Source organism: Malaclemys terrapin, chromosome 3 (assembly GCF_027887155.1).
Source record: "Malaclemys terrapin pileata isolate rMalTer1 chromosome 3, rMalTer1.hap1, whole genome shotgun sequence".
NCBI classification, from domain to species: Eukaryota; Metazoa; Chordata; order Testudines; family Emydidae; genus Malaclemys; species Malaclemys terrapin.
The window spans coordinates 127,385,065-127,405,758 of NC_071507.1; the positions used below are offsets into that span (position 1 = coordinate 127,385,065).

At 39.8% G+C, this 20,694-nt stretch overlaps 1 protein-coding gene across 2 annotated transcripts in view; it reads right to left on the minus strand.

The window, feature by feature from the left end:
* The window catches only part of SOBP (sine oculis binding protein homolog), a 135,299-nt gene that overhangs the window by 47,281 nt on the left and 67,324 nt on the right, over positions 1-20,694 (minus strand). The window contains exon 5 of one of the 2 annotated variants that reach the window (XM_054022534.1): positions 17,153-17,248. The exons of the other annotated variant lie outside the window; for it this stretch is intronic. Within the exon in view, the coding sequence (XP_053878509.1) occupies positions 17,153-17,248 (96 nt within the window). The remainder of the gene's footprint in view (positions 1-17,152; positions 17,249-20,694) is intronic. 2 annotated transcript variants of the gene reach the window in all.

The following is a 20,694-nucleotide window of genomic DNA, read 5'->3' on the forward strand; positions in this document are numbered from 1 at the left end:
AATACCAGCAGAAAGAGTGGATCACAGCAGAGACCTTGACTAAGATAGAAGATAGAAAGAAGAAGAAGGCAGTAGTTAATAACAGCAGGACTAGAGCAGCAAAGGCTAAAGCGCAAAAAGAGTATGCTGAAGCCCATAGAGTAGTGAAGAGGAATATTAGGAAGGATAAGAGAGATTATGTGGATGGACTGGCAGCAGAAGCAGAGCAGGCAGCATACAATGGTAATATGAAACAGCTGTATGACATTACCAAGTGACTGTCTGGAAAGTTCAGCAAACCAGAGCGTCCCGTCAAAGACAAGCAGGGAAAGTCTATAACAGAAATAGAACAACGGATGAATAGATGGGCGGAGCACTTTGAGGATCTCCTGAATAGACCAGCACCACTAAATCCACCAGACATTGACCCAGCCAACGAAGACCTTCCAATCAATTGTGACAGACCAACCAGAGTTAAGATCAGAAAAGCCATCACTATGATGAAGAACAGGAAGGCGGCTGGACCTGACGATATTCCAGCAGAGGCCCTGAAAGTAGATCTGGATGCTTCAGTGGAAATGCTGTACCCCCTCTTTGAGAAGATATGGGAAGAAGAAGTGATTCCGGCAAACTGGAAAGAGGGATATCTTATTAAAATCCCCAAGAAAGGAGACCTCAGCAATTGTGCCAACTACAGAGGAATCACACTTCTGTCGGTGCCAGGGAAGGTCTTCAACCGAGTCCTCTTAGAGAGAATGAAGGATGCCGTCAATCCACAGCTACGAGATGAGCAGGCAGGTTTCCGGCAAAATAGATCATGCACAGACCAGATAGCAACGCTCCGCATCATAGTCGAGCAGTCTATGGAGTGGAACTCCTCATCGTACATCAACTTTGTTGACTACGAGAAAGCATTCGATAGCGTGGATCGAGAAACTCTTTGGAAGCTCCTTCGGCACTATGGCATCCCAGTAAAGGTGATCAACCTGATTAAGAACTTATATGATGGCATACACTGTAGAGTGATCCATGGAGGGCAGCTTACAAACAGCTTCCAGATGCGAACCAGAGTCAGACAAGGATGCTTGTTGTCACCATTTCTTTTTCTCCTTGTCATTGATTGGATTATGAAGACATCCACTTATGAGCGTAGGAACGGAATCCAGTGGACGTTGTGGACCCAGCTTGATGACCTGGACTTTGCCAACGACCTTGCACTCCTTTCGCATAGCAAACAGCAGATGCAAGAGAAGACCAATGTAGTGGCAGCCACGTCATCACAGGTTGGCCTCAACATCCACAAGGACAAGACCAAGATCCTCAAGATTAACTCCATCAGTAATGACCCAGTCACACTGAATGGAAGCCCTCTGGAAGAAGTGCAGTCCTTCACCTACCTGGGCAGCATCATCGACCAACAGGGTGGCACGGACGCAGACATCAAAGCAAGGATCAGTAAGGCAAGATCAGCTTTCTTATAGCTCAAGAACATCTGGAGCAACAGAGAGCTATCTTTGGTAACAAAGATTAGACTGTTCAACTCCAACATGAAATCAGTCTTATTGTACGGAGCTGAAACCTGGAGGACAACTAAAACAACCATCAGGAAGATCCAGACATTTATAAATAGTTGCCTTAGAAGGATTCTCCAGATCCGCTGGCCAGACACCATCAGCAACATCTGCCTCTTGGAGAGGACCCGTCAACTTCCAGCAGAGGAAGAAATTAGAAGAAGGTGGGGCTGAATAGGACACACACTACACAAGCAGCCAACTAACATCACTAGACAGGCTTTGCGGTGGAACCCCCAAGGCAAGCGGAAAAGAGGCTGTCCAAGAAACACCTGGCGACGTGACCTTCAGGCTGATAGCATAAAAATGAGCTATACCTGGAACCAGCTAGAGCAAATGGCCCAGGATAAAGGACTCTGGAGATCAGTGGTTGGCGGCCCATACCCTGATTGGGGTGACAGGCATGAGTGAGTGAGTATGGAATGGGGGCGGGGAAAGAGTGGAGTTGGGGTGCGGCCAGGGGCGGGCGGGGTGGCAATTATTTCAGGGCCTAGGGGCGGCAAAATCATTAATCTGCCACTGTCTCAGCCTCCTGGTCAGGTGCAGACCAAAAGATGCTAATTTGGTCACTGCCGGTATTAGATAGTTTAAAAGCAGTTCGGAATCAAAATAATAACTCCTCCCTCCCTCCCCCAGATGAGACCTCTGGTCACAAATGATGGCTCAACATCCTCAGACAAGTAGGAGAATTCAACATTAGCCAGATCCTCCGGTTGCTTCTCTTAACCCACCACAGTCATTTCAGTCTAATCCAGATTGTCTCAAACAGCTTGATCTCTTCCATACCCCAGCCTTGCAGTGAGACACTCAGCCCTACCTTGTGAGCAAGCGGAGATGGAAATATAAAAGATGGGCTTTCAGGACTGTCAAAACTGCATAAGAACTCACATGCATAAGGACTCACATGCATGTTGAACAAAAGAGGTGACAGCATACAACCCGATAGCACCAGATATGAGAGAACCCTTGTGAGAGGAAAGCATTTGCCCAACACAGCTTCTGGAATCTCTGAGAGAGGAAGAAATAAGATATGAGCACTATCAAACTGGCCACAGTTTCAAATCCCTTTAAAAAAAGTGTTCTTCCAGAAATGTGCATGCACCTGTCATGCACCGAGGACCTCATGATGGCACTCACACAAATCAGAAAACTGCATGTGCAAGTCACCTGTTTGCATATGCAACTCTGAGCAATTCCATCTACAAGTAAATATGGATTTTTCCACATGCACTTGGTGCATTGAAATTAGAAAATAAATATGGCCCCTGAAATATCTGGTATAACATGATTTATATAAAATATATTTCCATAGATTTATTGGCACATAATGAAACAACCAATGTAGGAAAAATTTAATGTTTCTCTGTATCTATTCTGTTTGTTAGTTTATGAATTTAGTTTGTAGCATCTCTCACTCCATATATCTTAGTGCTGGACCAGCTGTAATCAGATACATCAGTGCAGTGTTCTAACTATAAATTGCTGTGTTACATAGAAAACTATTAGGGGCACATTCTCGTTAACATTAAGTCCCTTTATACCATTTTGGTACACTGCATTAAGGCCTCTTTACACCACCGAAAGGCCCTTTTTTTGATGTCTTTAACAAATTAGAAAACTGTTATTTCAATCCAAAAGATCAAGCAAGGGTCAGTAATTGAGCAAGCACCAAATGCTTGTTTACTTAGCAGTCCTGGACCCAGATCGTTAGAAAAATGAAAATGTATCAGGTGTGTTAACCTCATGGTGAAACAAAAGTCTCTTAGAAAATGAAGATTATTTTTTCCCCTTGACTAAAGAAACATTAATTTCAGTGGCATGTACAGTGAGGTTATATAGGTACTGGGCACAAGTGGTCAGTTATTTTCCTGGCTGTCTAGAAAAAGTATGTTTATTCCTCATAATAAAAAGTAATAGTACAATAAAGTGTTTATTGATCAATTAGGAATCTGGCATGCAAAAGACTTATAGCCTCTTGCAGAGAGTACAGTTAGAAATTATTTTTTTCAGCAGCATCAAATGCCTCCCAATCCCACTCCCCATCATATACTCAAAAACAATACAATTTAAAAGCCCACTGACAGGTTGCTAAGGACCCATATTTAACTTGTTTTTCAAGTTATATATTATAGTAGGGAATGCAACATTTTTTCCACTTTAATTGATCTGTCAGGCAGAGATTTAAAAAACAAGCACAGAATTTAATTTAGGTCCTAAACATAAACAAAGCTGTGCATTGAGCAGGATTTGAGATTATAGCACGCATGCACAGCTTGGTCTATGTGTGGGATTTACATTAACTGCTTTGCTTGTTTTTGTTACTAGGCATTGCTTGGACAGTCACATTATTTTTAAATTCATGAAAGTGGAACAAGGAATATGTTTTCTACTGAAATGCATCACAATAATTCATAATACATGTACCTCTCCCCAAACACTTAGGCTGCAGTATAGCCTCAGACCAACAATTTAGAATACAAGAAAAATTAAATGAGTCATCCTTAGTGCTTACTGTATCTCAAGGATCTCAAAGCACTTTACAAAAGGGATCAGATATTATCCCTATTTTAAAGATGGGGAAATTGAAGAACAGAGCTTTAAAACCCAAGTCTGCAGGGTACTTACGCATATGCATAACTGTAAGCAGGGCCGGCTCCAGCGTTTTTGCTGCCCTAAGCGGCAAAAAAAAGCTGCGACCGCCGACACTTCATTCTGTTATGCTACCACCACCGCTTCTTTCTTCGGCGGCAATTTGGCGGCAGGTCCTTCACTCCGAGAGGGACTGAAGGACCCGCTGCCGAATTGCCGCTGAAGAGCCGGATGTGCCGCCCCTTTCCATAGGCCGCCCGAGGCACCTGCTTGCTGCGCTGGTGCCTGGAGCCGGCCCTGACTGTAAGCATCTGAATAGTCTCATTGTCTTCAGTGGGTTTACATTGCATGGTTAAAGTTAGGAACATGCCGAAATATGTTGCATAATCAGGACTTAAATGACTTGCTTGAGGTCATACAGTGATTGAGTGGCTGAGCTGGGAATAAAACCACAGGTGAAATCTGACCCTACTGAAGTCAATGGCAAAACTCCCACTGACTTCAATGGGGCCAGGATTTCATCCCAGGACTCAATTCCCAGTATCATTCTCTATCCACTGGACAATACTGCTCCCTTCAGTAAAGCTTTACCAAGTAAAACATGTCAAAGGAGTTGCCAGTGAAGAACAAGTTAATTTTTGGAATAAAAAGGTTTCAAGCTGTTTTATAAATGGGAGGGAGGCAGGTACTAGGAATTGCTGGTATCTGTTTTATTCATTTGCTTATTTATATCTTAGGATTAAACAACAAACTTTAAATGACTCAGAACCATCAAGGTGTGTATGATGTAACCACATGTTCCCATCATGATTACACCAGTGTGAATGAAAAAAATGTAAACATGGCCCATTCCCATTTTTAAACCACTTGGGCCAAATTCTGCTCTCATTTACTCATGTGCATCCTTGCTGAAGTCCACTGGAATGGATGGTGTAACTGAGGGCAGCATTTGACTCTTTGAGTCCCATAGGAATGTCACCATTATGGTACAGCTAACAGAGTGACAATTATGTGGTCCAAAGGACCCAGAAAACTGTGGTAATGGCCAGTATGTTGAAGACTTCGCTCAAGAGTGTGTGTGTGTGCGCTAGGTTGGCTCAAAGGGGTGTAGAGAATTCAGCATGGAAAGGACTCAGATTACTACTATGAATGAAAGAGACTCCATTTCCCAAGAAAGACTGCCTTGTTTATGCTGCATCATATATGCTGTTCCACGTTAATGTGCATGTACATCCATTTATGATCTAGCTATACTTTTCAGGATAGTTGTAGAATTGATCATTTATATATGGGAAAAGAGGGATTCTTTTTCCTTAAAAGAGATACACTCAAAGTCAGACAGTGTAAGACAACATTTATAAAAATGTTGACAGATATCTTACTGTGTTTGACTCATGTAGCCATCAAAAACTCACTTTCACAGAGCATTTTTGGACATCTTAGTTGGCTGAATCACCAATTTAGAATCTGTCAGACCTCATTATGTGGCTTAAGAGCCTCTTCTTGGTGCCATTTGTTATGCATTAATAAGAAATCATTAGTGAATGTGTCCTCTGGTACAACCAAAACCATTGTGCCATTACATAGTAAATTTTGTTCTTTCTAGCATTTAAAAAAAACCTCACAACAGCGACACAGCTTAGTTGCTATGCAAAGACTTAGAGCCACTGCATAAGGATCAGTTCCAGAGTTTGGTTTGATTTGAACCAAGCCAAGCAAATTATGCCTGGATGTGATTTGACAAGGTTTTCCTGCTTGCCTGTTTCTCTCATCTGGAAAAAGAGAGAGAGAGAGAGAGAGAGGCAAAGCAGAGTGTGTGCTCAATTTAGACTGGCCTGATTCCCCCAGCATTTTGTGTGATTCAGATCTATATTTACTGCCTTTCAGTATCATAAATAGAGCAGTTTGAGACACAGTGCTGTTACAAGGCTCTGTATCAAAAGGTGGATTTATTATGAATGCTGGTAGGGACCTTTTTTCCTCTCATTGACTAGATGTGACTCAAAAAGTTAATGGTAATTGCTCTCATCTTCATTTAGCAAAGAGAGAGTGGGGGAGAGGGAGAGAAATGGGAGCAATTTGCAGAGCTGAGAACAGGTCATTACAGGTGTGTTATATTAGTATATTCATGAGCCCCCAGGGACAGGCATGCTGAGATATCCAATAACTTTCTTAATGTGTAATTACACGTCATTGAGCTATAATTGATTAATTGAAAAGAGAATGTAGGCAGATGCTAGGCCAAGGCTTCTGCTGATCATTAAATGAATATGTCCTTGCTTCTTTTTAATAAGTTAAGTGAACTACTCAAAAGCAATTAAGTCAGAACTGAAATTCATTAAATTTTAAGTAATTATTGGTATTAACTTGTATAATAAAATGAAGGTCTTATGGAGTTTTTTTTTTCTTTCTAATGGAAATAAAAGAGTTCAGTATATCACAATTTGAAAAGAAAAAAGAAAGAAATTCCTGTATGGAAAGGGATCAACAGTGAAAAATACACTCCCTGCAGGTACTTTTTGGTACGCCTTAAAATATACAGGTATTTATTAGTACAACTAATCTACTAAACTGGGATCTCATTCCTGGAAATTCAGTCTACCATTGAGAGAGTACCAACAGTGCCTGGGTTGCAGGTTAGCTGTTCTTTCTGAAGGCTTCCAAAGATCCCTCTGGTTGTGTTTAAAAATACCCGTATTTTTCTGCTTTCTCTTAATTACTACCTAGTCCAACAACAAAAAGTGTAGAAATCCATGGGTCAACCTCATAATCGTTATGGGCCATATCCTAACTCCATTTTTACAAAAACGCGTACAGGATTCAATAGGACTTCCGTATACTGGGTGTTATCTCAAACCTATCTTTACAGGGCTTTCTGACTGGTATATATCCTTTACATGAGAGAGCCAGGGTAAAATTTTCAAAAGTGTCTAAGTGACTTGGGAGCTTAATTCCTGTTTTTAGAAGTGCTTAGGAGTCTAAATCCAAATGACTTTCAATGCATTTAGATTCCTAAGGGCTTAAACTCCCATGGGTATTTCAATACCTTTGAAGGCATGGGCCTTAAGTGCCTAGGTCTCTCTTGAAAATGGAATTAGGATACTAAATCATCTAGGGCCTGATTCTGCAAGACCTTATATACCTGCTTAATGTAACTACTAAAGTAATCCAGGCCTTAAGACAACATGAAAATATTATTGAAAATATTACCCACAATCTGGTCATAATGGAAATATTGATGGATATTATCTCACCATTTTATTGTACATACAGTAAAGCATATAATCATTTTTAACATGTTGTAGTTACCATTGAAAACAGGCTGAATTTCACTAACCTTGGTTATGACTAGGGCTGGTTTAAAAATGAAACATTAGCTTAATGAAACAATGTCCAATTTCAAAACTGAAGGGTTCAAAACACTCATTTTTTCATATGAATGTATTTGCCTGTTTTATTTTTATCAAAATATTATTGAAACGCTGGTCAGAATTTTTGCTTACCAAGAAAAGGATTTTCAATAAACACAAGATTTTGATAACTACTTTACTAACATTTCTGATAACTTTTCAATAAACTAATTTTAAAAAATAAAAAAGCCATCCTTTTGTTGAAATTTTACATTTTTAAAAAGCCATTTTTCAATTATAATGCTTTTTTTTTTTTTAAATTTCAACCAACTTTGGTTATAACTCTAGTAAAAAGATCCAAAAGGTAAAGAGAAAAGATAGGACTAGACAAACACAATGAAGCATATGGGTGAGGACTTGATGTATGTATCTTGAAGTTAGTTGAGTATTTTAGAAGTTACTCAGAAACAGATGGTTGATTCTCATTTATAATAAGAATTTTTACTGCTTCTGCTGGGGAGATAGGTGACAGAATTAGGGCTTGTAATAGATTTTGAATTTTTTCCAATTTTTTTAAATAAACTTTGCTCTTGATTTTTAAAAACGTAGTGATGATCAGTGGTAAAAACTTGGTAATATTCCTTCTATCCACAAATCAGCTTATGCTCAGAAAGTATCATCTCCCAAACAAAAGCAAGAGAGCATGCACCTCCTAAAATAGCATCCATGTCTACACCAAGTGCTAATCTGGAAGAATTCTGGGGTGATCTGGGAGCTACTTATAATATTTACTGGGAAGGATGTTGCAAAAGAGGGGAGGTATATTGCCCAGAGCTGAGTGGGTTTTATGTGTCCTAGACCTACACTGGCAGTTGTCATCCTCTCAAGTTTACCACAGTCACCTCTTTCCATCTTATCATACTTCTAGTCCCTCCTGTTCTGATTTTTTACAACCTTTCTCCTTTTTCCTTTCGCTGCTGACTTTGTGTTCCTTAACTTGGCTCACCATTCACTGGGCTAAATGTATAGCTTATGTCAGACTGCTAAGAGTACCAGCCTGCTTCTTGCTGGAATGTCTATCGCTAACTGTGGCATCTCTTTATTTCTTACTTGTTTGGGTCTGTTTTGTATTATATGTTACCAGAAACTCACAAAACAATATTACCCTCCAAAAGGGAAGAGCTGGAAAAACCCTCCAACCCTATCCCCTCTGCTATCGTTGTTCACCGACAGATGGCCAAGTTCCTCAAAAAGCAAAAATGGGGCATGGGGAGAATACTCTTGTTCTGAAAAGCTCTACAGAGGCTGAAATCTCTTCTAAAGCAATGTCAAATCGCTAATCAGCAGCAGCCCTATCAACAGCTACAGGAAAAAGTTCTCGGCAAAGACACTTATCCTCATTATTGTTCTCACATAGATAATCACATTCTGAGCACTTACATCAGAATAGAGAGGGAAAATCACTCACTCTTTTAATGCTGCAAATCAGAGCTATTCTCTAACCCACAGCATAAAAAGACATAGGCTTTTGGATCTCATTTCCACTAAAGTTACTATATTTGACTCTCTAAATAAATTTGCTATCCCTTCAGAATAGATTGTATTTTCTATAACTTTCACTGCTGGTCTCTAAGTATTACAGTGTCCTACAAATTAAACAGTGTTCTAAAACCCATTTTTTGGTTTTGCTACAGTGTTTAAATTATTTGTAAGCTCACGTATAGCAGGTTTTTGGTCACAAAAAGCAAAGCAAAGATATATATATCAGTCTTTCTCTACTCCTTATGGTACAGTTCCTCTCCTCCTGTCACACCCCACAGCCCAGTCCAAAGCCCATTTAAAGTTAATGGAAAGGCTCTCATTGATTTCATTAGAATCAGAAGCTTAGAGTTCTAAACTTGGTGTGGATGAGGCAAAAAACAAAGCAAATTTTAATAGCTACCAGACATAAGGAGGGTAAATATTATTATTGCCATTTTACAGATTGGGAAACTGAGGCATTGAGTACTAGTGCTACAACAAAAGGACCATTTTTCCACTTCACTATATAGTAGAAAATAATATAATAATAATAATAAAGGGCAGTGCCACATGTGTCAGTGGACATTTTTGTTCTAAAATTATCGGCTGTTCTAGTTGAGAGAGGTGTGAAGACAAACATATAGTATATCATTTCCTGGTGACAGCAGATCTAATGGTGATTGGCAGGTTGGGGTTCTTGATGTTGCTGTCCTTGTTCTTTATTTGACCATACTATTAACATTGTTAGCTTTCTGTTGTACTGTATCTGCTGAGTTAATGATCATATTTTGTGTCTACCTACATGTCTATCTAGGAAGTATACGGTTCGTCAGGGGGCCAGCAGATTGGCCACTCAGTGTTTCTACCTCTACCCATTTAATATGGTTATGGCTGTCAGCATTACAATTTCACTCTGTGTTGGAACTTTACCTAGAAAGAGTGTGTAGTCCCTTCTTCTAAATGTTTGCGCTTAACTCTGGTAGACTTGAAGGGTCATTAAGTGTGTGCAATGAGAACAGAATATATCCCACAAATTCAGCCTGGCAGCAATACCTTTTTTAAAAAAATGATTTAAAATTATTTTGCCTATTTTTTCAGACTTGAAAAGAAACAGAATGCAAGTTTTTGTGGGTTTTGCGGTGTTTTTTTAAAACATGCTCCTATGACTCAAGAACAATTTAGCGTTTGAAAATGAAATGTTGCAGGCTGTTAGACCTAAGCCCTTTTGTTATTTTAATCATAAAAAGGGTTAAAATTCACATGGCCAAGATTACTGAGGTTTTAAGAACAGCAACATCACATCTCTGTGGTAATTACTTTTCCTTGAGATTTTTGTTACAGAGCCATAACATGCAATGCTGACCACTCTGCATAGCCTGATCCAAAGCCTACTACAGTCAATGGGACATGCTTTCCATTGACTTCAGTGGGTTTTGGGTTTGGGTCTCTTTGCCCTAGCTAATCACAGCATATACTATGCTATTTTGCAGCTACTGAAAGATATGAATTGAATCAGTAGTTCTCACGAAAAGGGTGTTAACCCATTAGTGGACAGCAGGGGACTTGAAGAAATCTACTGATATCTGTGGGAAAACAACTGGAAGTTGGAGAGTTAGAAAAGCACTGCACTCTGGCAATTATAAAAGCTTTGGGCAAGATTGTGCCTGATCCCTGCACAGATGTACCACCCCACACCCGTGCACCTGAGAAGAAGCCTGGAACAATAAGACTCTGTGCTCTGTCAGCAAACGGTCTTGCTGCTCTTGGCTAGAATAGTACTTCCCCAATTCCCCAGGGGACAGGAAGACAGTGGGACTAGGGAACGGTGCAGAGAGAGCGGGGGAAGCCTTTGCAGTCTTTTCAAGGATGGTGCATCAACCCAGCTTCTTCTCACTCCCAGGAGCTCTGGGAGGCATTGTGTCTGCCTGAGGCACAGAGACTCCTGTGGCTTCCACTGAGACAGTGGAAATCTGTGCAGACCCCAACGTGAGGCTGTGCTTTAGTGGCATGATAGAACACTTCAACCACAAAAGCTGCTAGAAGTATAGTTAACTAAGATCACACAATCCTATTCAAGTTCCCTGGTAGCAGGCACTGTGTATAACTATTCCTTCCTGGGCAGGAATTGGAAGCTACTCTACCTCTCCCTCTGCTGGCTTGAACGTAAAAGTGAGAAGGAAAACCAAAGTGTTGGAAAAAGAAGTGGGAAAAGAAGGAAAAAGAGAACAAAATAGACGAAGAAAGAAAAAGAGATGGGCACAAACTAAGAAAAGAAAGAGAAGCAGGAGACAAAAATATCTCTTCTCCAAGCTAAATATCCCCCCATAATTGTTGCACTGAATATAATGTAGAATACAAGATATGTAAGTGCACTAACAAAATTTGCCTTTTGTTTATGCTGAAGTGACTATTGGGGCAGATTGGGTTTTTTGTTTGTTTGGTTGTTTTTTTGTTTTGTTTTTTGTGTGTTTTTGTTTTCAGGTTTTGTTTGTTTGTTTGTTTGTTTGCTTGCACGGGAATTTGTTCTGATAAACTTAAAAAAGCAAAGCAAAACAAAAAGCCACCAAGAACATCTCTTATAAGATAGACACTGAGTCAAATACCTGTAATTGTCAATCAGGTTAAACATAAGCGTGAATGTCAATAATTTTCATACTAATGAGGCCTCAAGAGATTTTTAGAAAACATGTTGTTGTTTTTTGTTTTGGTCAAAAACTCTGATACATAAAAAATGTTTTAAGAGTGTAATATTAAGGGTGCGATATTAACTAGCTATGGAAGGACATCCAAAGTTAAATTTGATTTCATCTTTAACTACTGCTGAATGCCACATTTTCTGATCTTGTATAAAATCAGTGCTGCAATATCAATGCCACAAATTAAGGCAGAGCATCAGCCATAGCTTTGGCTTTTGTTAGTGTTTGTCATAACCCTAACTATCTTTCATTCTAGGGTGAAATTTTTCATGTCTGATACTTAAATCTATTTTTATGTGTGTGGGTTTTTTTTTATAGTTTCCCTTTCCCCTTTTGCTAAAGATTAATGATATATGTGTGATCACTGATTTGCATGTGCAGAGTTTTGTGTAACAACTGATGGCAGGGTATGGTTTATTTTGTATTTAAATAAGGACTTTTGCCCAGCAAGCCTATCTTTTAACTAATTGTGCAGTAAAGTCATGAGGCAGAATTTATCATACCACAGCAATATAGTGCTATTCTAGTTACAATCCTTGGCGATGTATTTTTTATATAATTCTGTAGGTGCACATGGTTCTTACTTTGTCTCCCTAAAAAGTGATCTGGGAAAGCAGTCCAGCAATTCATTTCCTTAGCCCACCAAAATTATCACTTGCTCAGAAAGCAACATACTTTACTGACTAATCCTAAAACTGCACTGAATATTGTGGGTAGCAAGAGAGAACAAGAACAAACTGTTGTTTTTTATTTTCTATTTTTGTGGGAGGGGCATCCTGGTAGGGGCTCTCCTTTGCTCTGACTAACCTGGATATAAGCCTAGGACAGGGATGGGCAAACTTTTTGGCCCAAGGGCCACATCTGGGTATGGAAATTGTATGGCGGGCCATGCGTGCTCATGAAATTGGGGGTTGGATTGCGGGAGGGCTCCGGCTGGGGATGCAGGCTCTGGCGTGGGGCTGGGGATGAGGGTTTGGGGATGCAGGAGGGTCTCCAGGCTGGGACCGAGGGGTTCAGAGGATGGGCGGGGGATCAGGGCTGGAGCAGGGGCGCCAGAGGGGACCTGGGGGCCAGGCTCTGGCCAGCGCTTACCTCAAGCGGCTCCCAGAAACCGCAGCTGTCCCTCCTCTGGCTCCTATGCGGAGGTGCAGTCAGGCGGCTCTGCACGTTGCCCTGTCTGCAGGCGCCACCCCTGCAGCTCCCATTGGTTGCGGTTCCCGGCCAATGGGAGTTGCGGGGGGTGGCGCTTGGGGATGGGGCAGCATGCAGAGCCCCTTGGCTGCCCCTGCACATAGGAGCCGGAGTGGGGACATGCCGCTGCTTCTGGGAGCCATGCAGAGTGGGGCAAGACCCTGACCCAGCTCCATGGCTGGAGCGCCAGAGCGGGGAAAGCCTCCAACACTGCTTCTCGGTGAGAGCTCGAGGGCCTGATTAAAATGTCTGGAGTGCCGTATGTGGTCCCTGGGCTGTAGTTTGCCCACCCATTGCCTAGGAGGACTTGTACTTTCTCTAGGCAATGACTCAGGAATTTGGGCTGCTTAGAGGAGAAATTGTAGGCTTTTCACCAGTCCTTTCATTCTAGCACATCATTTTTCACTCTTTAATCCCATCTCTTTCCCAACATCCAGCACTAGCTGAATTGCATTGCTACTTGACAATCAGCGTCCAGGGGACTATACTCTGCCCTTTTCTCCTGGAAACAAAGAGATGTGCCTATATAAAAGCTCCCAGCTGCTGAGAAATTTAAGTCCTGATGCAGGGAACCCTGGCAGTGGATTGCGCTGCCAGCCAAGCCACCATGCTGGCCTTATTCTTTTAAAAAATATTTGCATTATGTAGTTCCCAAGATTTTATCAGGTATTGCTAACCTGGGGAAAACTTAATTTTCAAAATGACTAAAAGTTCACAAGGAAAATTCTATATCCTCATTGAGTTTAATATCTGTTTTTTGTGTGTGTGTTCTGCATTAACTGTGATGGCACATAGCATATTTTGGATTTAAAGTGGGAAATCAATACCATAAAGTAATCCCATAACTGCACGATGGGTTTTTATGCCAACCAAATATTTAATTGTCACGGTTTTCTTAATACACAGAGCTGCCATATGCACTCAGAGCTTTAATTTTTGTTAAATGATAATGTATTCTTCCTTCTACTTCCTATCTAGCTGTTTTGGTTTTTTTTTTTTAAATCGTTGAGTTATACCTAGCTAGCCCAAATATTTCTCTCTTAAGTAATGAAGAAATAAGCAAAGATGAAACCATGCAGTTTGCAATAACATAGGTTATTATTATACTCAGAAATCTATCCAGGTATTTAGGGGTTAAGTCTTTCAATGAGTGTCTGTGACCCAGGATATTAACATTCTAAGCATGTACTCTTGTTCTTGTGGGAGCGCACTAGCATACAGAACCCATCAGTGCTTGATCCCCTAGATCTATCCTGGCAGCACCCTTGGAGCAGAAGCATTTCCCAAACAGTAGGGACTGTACGTGCTGCAACAAACCATATTGGAAAATGGCAGATGAACCCTAAAGCTAAGAAAGCACTTTTGAGCCTGAGCTTCCAATTCCATCTGACAGGCTATTATAAAACTTACTCTAAACTGCACTAAGAAAACTCCAAGGATTTCTGGATTCTCAAAAGAATAAACAAGTTTCAATTTCTCTTTCATTTAAAGTCTTAACTCTTCATTGTTTTACAAAAAGCAAGAAACCAACATCTGCCTCTCACTGTTAATGACTGGTTATGCTTTTTCCATTGGGAAACAATGTTCCTGTCATTTTGTTTTTGTTTTTTTCCTTCTACTTTCTTTCTATTTTTTTGCTCTAGTCCAGCAGAAAATTGCCCACAATTATATAGAAATATTGACAAGCACTTCAGACAGAGACACTACCCTCCCTTAACTTTCAATATATTTGTTTTCAACTGCATTTTAACACAACATAGACTCAATGGAAATATATAAAAAAAATGACTGCCTGACTATAAAGCATTTAGCATCCTATCCGAGTCATAGTATCCACCATCTCCAAAGGCTAGTACCAACGTATTTTCAAAGAGAGGTACTATCCAAGTATATCTTTAATGATAGCAGAAGTGCATATTCATAATTTTTGTCCTCTTTCTTTCAATGCAGATTGACTCCAGGCAGCATCTCTGCCAATTCTTTTTTTCCAATAGCATCGGAAAAGTAAAACTATGACAAATTACTTTTATTACTTCCTTAAAAAAGAACTGAAACCTGTCCAAAAAACACACAGAGGACAAAATACTAGGTTGGATGACTCAGAGCTTTTGCTGAGTAGAACAAGAGTTATGTAATAGTACAATATTTTAAACATAGATCGATAGGGGGAAATGTAACTGTACATTAAAACAATGCTTGGAGTGGGCATTAGTTGCTCCATTCATCTATTTTAAAAGAAAAGCAAAGTTACATTTGGATTAATAACTGAATTATTTCATGGATCAGACTGTGTTAGTGTATTGTGTCAGACTCTATCCAGCATTCCTGGTACACTCAGAACTTCTGATGACTTCAGTAGGAGTTTTGCACATGCTGGGAATGCATGTGCAAAAGCATTAGTCTCCTCAGGCCTGAGGAGACTAATGCTCTTGTAATTGGCTGTGGTCATTAAGGAATGAAACTCTTTTTATTTAGTAAATATATAGTATTAGGGGAATAATTATAAATTGGCTCAATTTTCCTACTCTTTGGCCACTTAGGTCTTAACCTTGCTCCAGTCAATCAATAGGAACTTTGCAATTGATTTCAGTGGTAGCAAGATCAGTTCTTGAGGCCCAGATTCATGCCTGGTGTAACACCTTTTGTTCAAGTGGCATTCCATTATGGATGAATCTTGCCCTTTTGGGTAACACAAGTGGAACAAAGCAGCTGGAAAACATCTTAACCAGCTAGTGGAGATTTCCTTAGTAAAGGGTATCCTTGGGTGACACGTTGCTACCACTATGGCTCTAAACCAGTCCCTGTCCTGTCCCTGTTGTAGGGGGCATTCCCAGGGAATAGGGGCATGGCCAGTGTGTCTCTGTGTTTTGGCTATTCACAGTTATTGGAATGACCCTTTGGGGGGCTTTCACTGCTTTAGTTTATGCCGGATACTGGATGGATCCCAGGCTGATCCTAAGATTGGGGCAAAAACAAAGGTGATAGAAAGCCACCTTTATTGCCCATTTCCCCAGTCCTGTGCCAAGCACAGCTCAGCTGGACTGCAGAACCCAGCCTTTTGTTTTTAAACCACTGATATGAGAGTGAGATCCTGAGGACCAATTTCTGCACTTAGTTACATGAGTGTAACTGACTAACGTACTTGGGGGTTGCACATCTGGAACTGAGAGCATTCTCCAGCCCTATATCTTCTGTAGAGGGGATTTGCTGAGGCAGAGGAGTTGCAGCCAGTGTTCCCCCTCCCCTCTCTTTTATATACTTATAATTAGAAAAAAGTCTGTAAGTGCTTCAAAATAGAACTGAGTGTTCTCATTTTCCCCAACTATTTCCACTTAGCCAAATGAGGTATTTACTTACTGGGAAGAAAAGGAAATGTAGGGAAAAGTTCTATAAACTCATCAAAAGCTCCATTTTCAATGGCAATGTGTGAATCTCTTTTTAAATAAATGACAATTCATTCTCTGTTTACTTTAGGTAAAGAGAAAAATTCATTGTGGAGCACTCATTTTCGCAAGCTAATCGAGAATATTAGGTCCCAACAGATTCATTTAATAGAAATATTATAGGCATTCCTGCTTGTTTTTAACCTAGCCTAGTTGCAAATGCTAAAATGAACAGCAAATTAACCCTGCCTTGGAACAGAGATCCTTTCACAGCTGATATCATCTCTCTTACGCCTTGTAAACATTCCAGGCTCCTTGTCAGTACTTCGCTGGCTTTCACTCCTTCCCCACAAAAAAGAAGAGGGGGAAAGCGCCTGACTACATTTCACTAAAAAATAGAGGAATAGTTGAATTCTAAAGGGAGTACTGCGTGTCAGCTCTGCTGTGTTTCCTAGCAGAACAAAATATTACAATAGTGTCTGAGAACAATGTAGAGCTAAGATTGGGGCAGGAGGGCGGGGAGATGACTTTTACAGCTTGTGAGGCCGGTGGGGTTTTTTTTGTTTTGTTTTGTTTTGTTTTTTTCCTTGTGCTTTACTAGCCATTCCCTTCATGGCTCCTTATGAACTACCGTACAAGACAAGATAGTAAGACAAGGCCATTCAAGTTCTATAATCAGATATAAAAGATTTGCAAACAATTTGAGATGATAAAATTGTTCATTGATATCAGAACTAGCATTAGAACTCTAAACAGGAAAAAAAGCTGTAATATTTCATAACGTATGTAATCATGAACAAAAGCCTTTCAAAAAATTATTTTCACTGTGCTAAAGTAACAATCTAGACTTGTTGTAAGTATGTTATTCTTACAAGTAGTTCGCAGTTATTCTTGAAGGCAAGCCTTGGAGTTTCCTTAGCATAGTGCTGCTGGGGAAAATTTTCAGCATGTCCATCTTCATCTCTAGCCTGAAGGGAAATATAATGGCCTATTTAGGGACTTACAAATAATGGAAGAAAAAAATAGCTAAAAGCATAACAGCTCAGATCATTAAAACAAACGGGAATCCCAAAATACAACATTATTAAGAAATTTGTTTAAATACGCAGTACACCTTTTAGATATGAGAACTTGGGATGCTGATTGTTACATAGTTTAGGCTGAACATGCAAATTCACTGTGGTGTAATAATTAAAACAACAAGAGACAAACCCAAAATGAAATATTTGAGCTGGAAATTGTGAGCACTTAAGGGTTTCAATTTACTTCATTGCATTTTTCAGGATTACATTACATACGTACTTGTTTAAACTTTTTTTTTTTTTTTACATGCTTAAGCAATTCCTAGATAACGTACCTCTATTTTCATTTTAACAGCAAGGCCATTACAAATAGCTTTTCATACTCATAATTTACATGTAATGCTATTAGAGATAAGTGGATTCTCCCTTCATTTTTAAGTAAAGCTCCGAAAAGAGCAATCATCTAACAAGAACAATGATTCTTCAATCAAATGTGGTAAAATATTTAATTAAGAAGATGCATTAAAAGTTACTGGTTATTTTGATCTACACTGTCAATTAAGAAAGCTGAAGTTTAAATGGAGACATTAACAGAGCCCATTAGCAATATTGCTTGCATATAGTATTTTCCTTCTAATCTACAACATTTTCTGGTTTAGAGTTAAAGCAAAAGGGAGTAGTAGGTGAAAGGAGGAGTGTCAGCAACACACTCATTACACCATTCATTTGGGTGACACTTGCACTCTGTTCTGCTTTCATCTCATCTAATCCCTGACTGTTCACTCTTTCTCAGCCTCCTAAAATTCACAGCTGAGCTGTCTCCTTCACATATGGCTTGCATATAATTATGCATATTCCATTTTACACTGCATTAAAATGATGAGCTTCTGGCTCCATGCCAGCTTATTTAAATAGGCCCCCAGTGAACTAGGAAAAAAAAAAAAAGAGGAACACAGGAAAGCCATACAGTAAGCAGCAGGTAGCTCGGTCTACTGTCTCTTTAGATAAAACGTATGTCTGCTGCAAAAGGAACAGCTGAGAACTACCTGTTGTGATGTATGGATTGGGGAAGGGAGGAGGAGAGAGAAAAACAATGAACACACATCTGTGAAGCTATGACAGCACTTACATATTGTTCTTCCTTAATGTAGTGTGAGCTGTCCATTTTACTGTGTCATATTCAGAGCTCTGATAAATTTTTCTTTTTAGTGTTGGCATTTATGAAAGATATTTGCACCTTGTACAGACGCTCCCCAGGTTATGCAAGACCCGAGTTACGCAAAGCCACACTTACGGAAAAAGCTCCATAAGTTCCATAAGCTCTTTTTTTTTTTTTTTCCTGGCGTAATTGTTGGGTATGCGTTCCCAACGCAAAATTCGACTTACGCAAGGCATTCCGAAACAGAACGCCTTGCGTAAGTCGGGGAGAGTCTGTAAATTCTATAACTTGTTGCTTGTCTTCAAATAAGCTTCTGTCCCTCTTTGTGGAGGTGGAAGGTGTTTGGGGTGTGAAAGGGGAATGATAGGGTTAACAATATTGAAGTTTTTAAAAAGTATCTATATGTATCTATAGCTGATCCAAAGCCCACTGACTCCAATGGTTTCTGAATCAGGCCCCTAACTGTAACTGTGGTGTGGACACTAGCAGACTTCACTTCCCAGGGATGTTATCAATTTAAAATTCAGTCATCTGTCTGAAAATGTTTTACAAATAATATCTAAGATAACTATGGCATAACTATCATTTATATTACAAAATGAAGGGTAAAATAACTAGGTTTGTTTACTTTGTATATTTCACAGCACTTTTGTCTAATCTATTGATCAGTTTCCCCTTTTGTCTGTGAAGATCTCTCACACACCAGCTAAGGAGAAAGATTTTTTTTTTTTTTTTTAAGGAAAATATGATTGTAAAAGCACAAAAAACTGACAGGGGATTCAAGCAGGTGAAGTACCTGAAATTACTTTCAACTCATTTTTTTTAACTGACTAGATTTCTGTTCACTATGTCTCTTTTATCCCTGCACTTTAAGAATGAACTCTCCCACACACACCAAAAATTTATCCATCCTGCCATGTGAAACACTAAACATGTCCAGATTAGACTGTGTTGTGTACCCTGCCTTTTCACTTTTTGAACGCATGTGTTGTCCTTCCCTCTCCTTCTCCCTCCCCAGAGGAAGTAGGATTTAATTAAGGGCCTCTAGCAGGCCTTATGCTCAGACCATTCTTCCAAATAACCTCAAGTGCAGCTGGGAGACAAATATCTACACAAATGCCCCTCTCAGAGTGGAATTTGAGCTTGTCAGCTTTGTGTCCCAAAGCAGCAGTATAGGGCTACTGACTAAGTCACTAGCTTTCCACCCACTCTGTCAAAAAAGAAACCTTATGATACTCAAATGAGAGAGAGAGCGAGAGAGCGAGAGAGAGAGATCTGTCCGTACAAAGCAGGTATCATGTAAGGCTCTGAAGTGCTATCTGGCTTCCACTAAATACAAGTTACACTGTATCTAAAGATATTGCTTTGTAACAGCCTGTACATGACAGCGTACACATTCTAGCTTGTCAGTGACCGTCTGTAGACATGTACTGCTGCAATCTGTAAGTACAAACACCTTATAAAACTAAATAGAAATTTGTTTTTATAGTGTGTGTGTGTGTGTGTGTGTGTGTGTGAGAGAGAGAGAGAGAGAGAGAGAGAGAGAGAGAGAGAATATACAGTCAAATCCTATTTCACCCTGCCCACCTAACCAAAATTGCCACACAAGCTGATGGTAATGCACTGCCTCCCCTACTTATCCAAACTTTGTTTTATCCAATTTTGAATGTCTCTGACAACTTATTGGGCAAAATCTACATGTACTTATACTCACAACAGTTTAGCTACATGGTGATATAATTTATGATTGTAGTAACGGCCTTCTCTAAAGTAGGATAAAGCTTATAAGAAAAATGTACAAAAATCGCACAAGCTAACCCATAAAAGTCCAGTGCTATTTAGCTAAATATGCTTCAAATACCTGGTTGTTAAGGACAATAACAGCAAATATCTCAGTAACCCAGACTCATAGAATATTTGACTACTTGCATAGTCAAAACTTGCAGTCCAATTCCTGTTGTTTCAGTCAGTGTGGCTACAGATGCAAAAGACAACAGAGCTGCCATTTTCATTGTGAAGATTATCATTTCTACCAGAAGGACATGGAGCTCCCTCTTTTCTGCCCACAAAGTGTATCTTATGAAGAATACAGCAAAATTTGCAGGAAATCCACAGTTAGATGCTAATCCTTGAAATGTTATGATCCTCTGGATTTCTATTGTCCCAGCTAATCGGTTATTATTATGGTTCCTCTACTCACTTCAACCAGTAATGGTAAAAATAGTTCTCCACG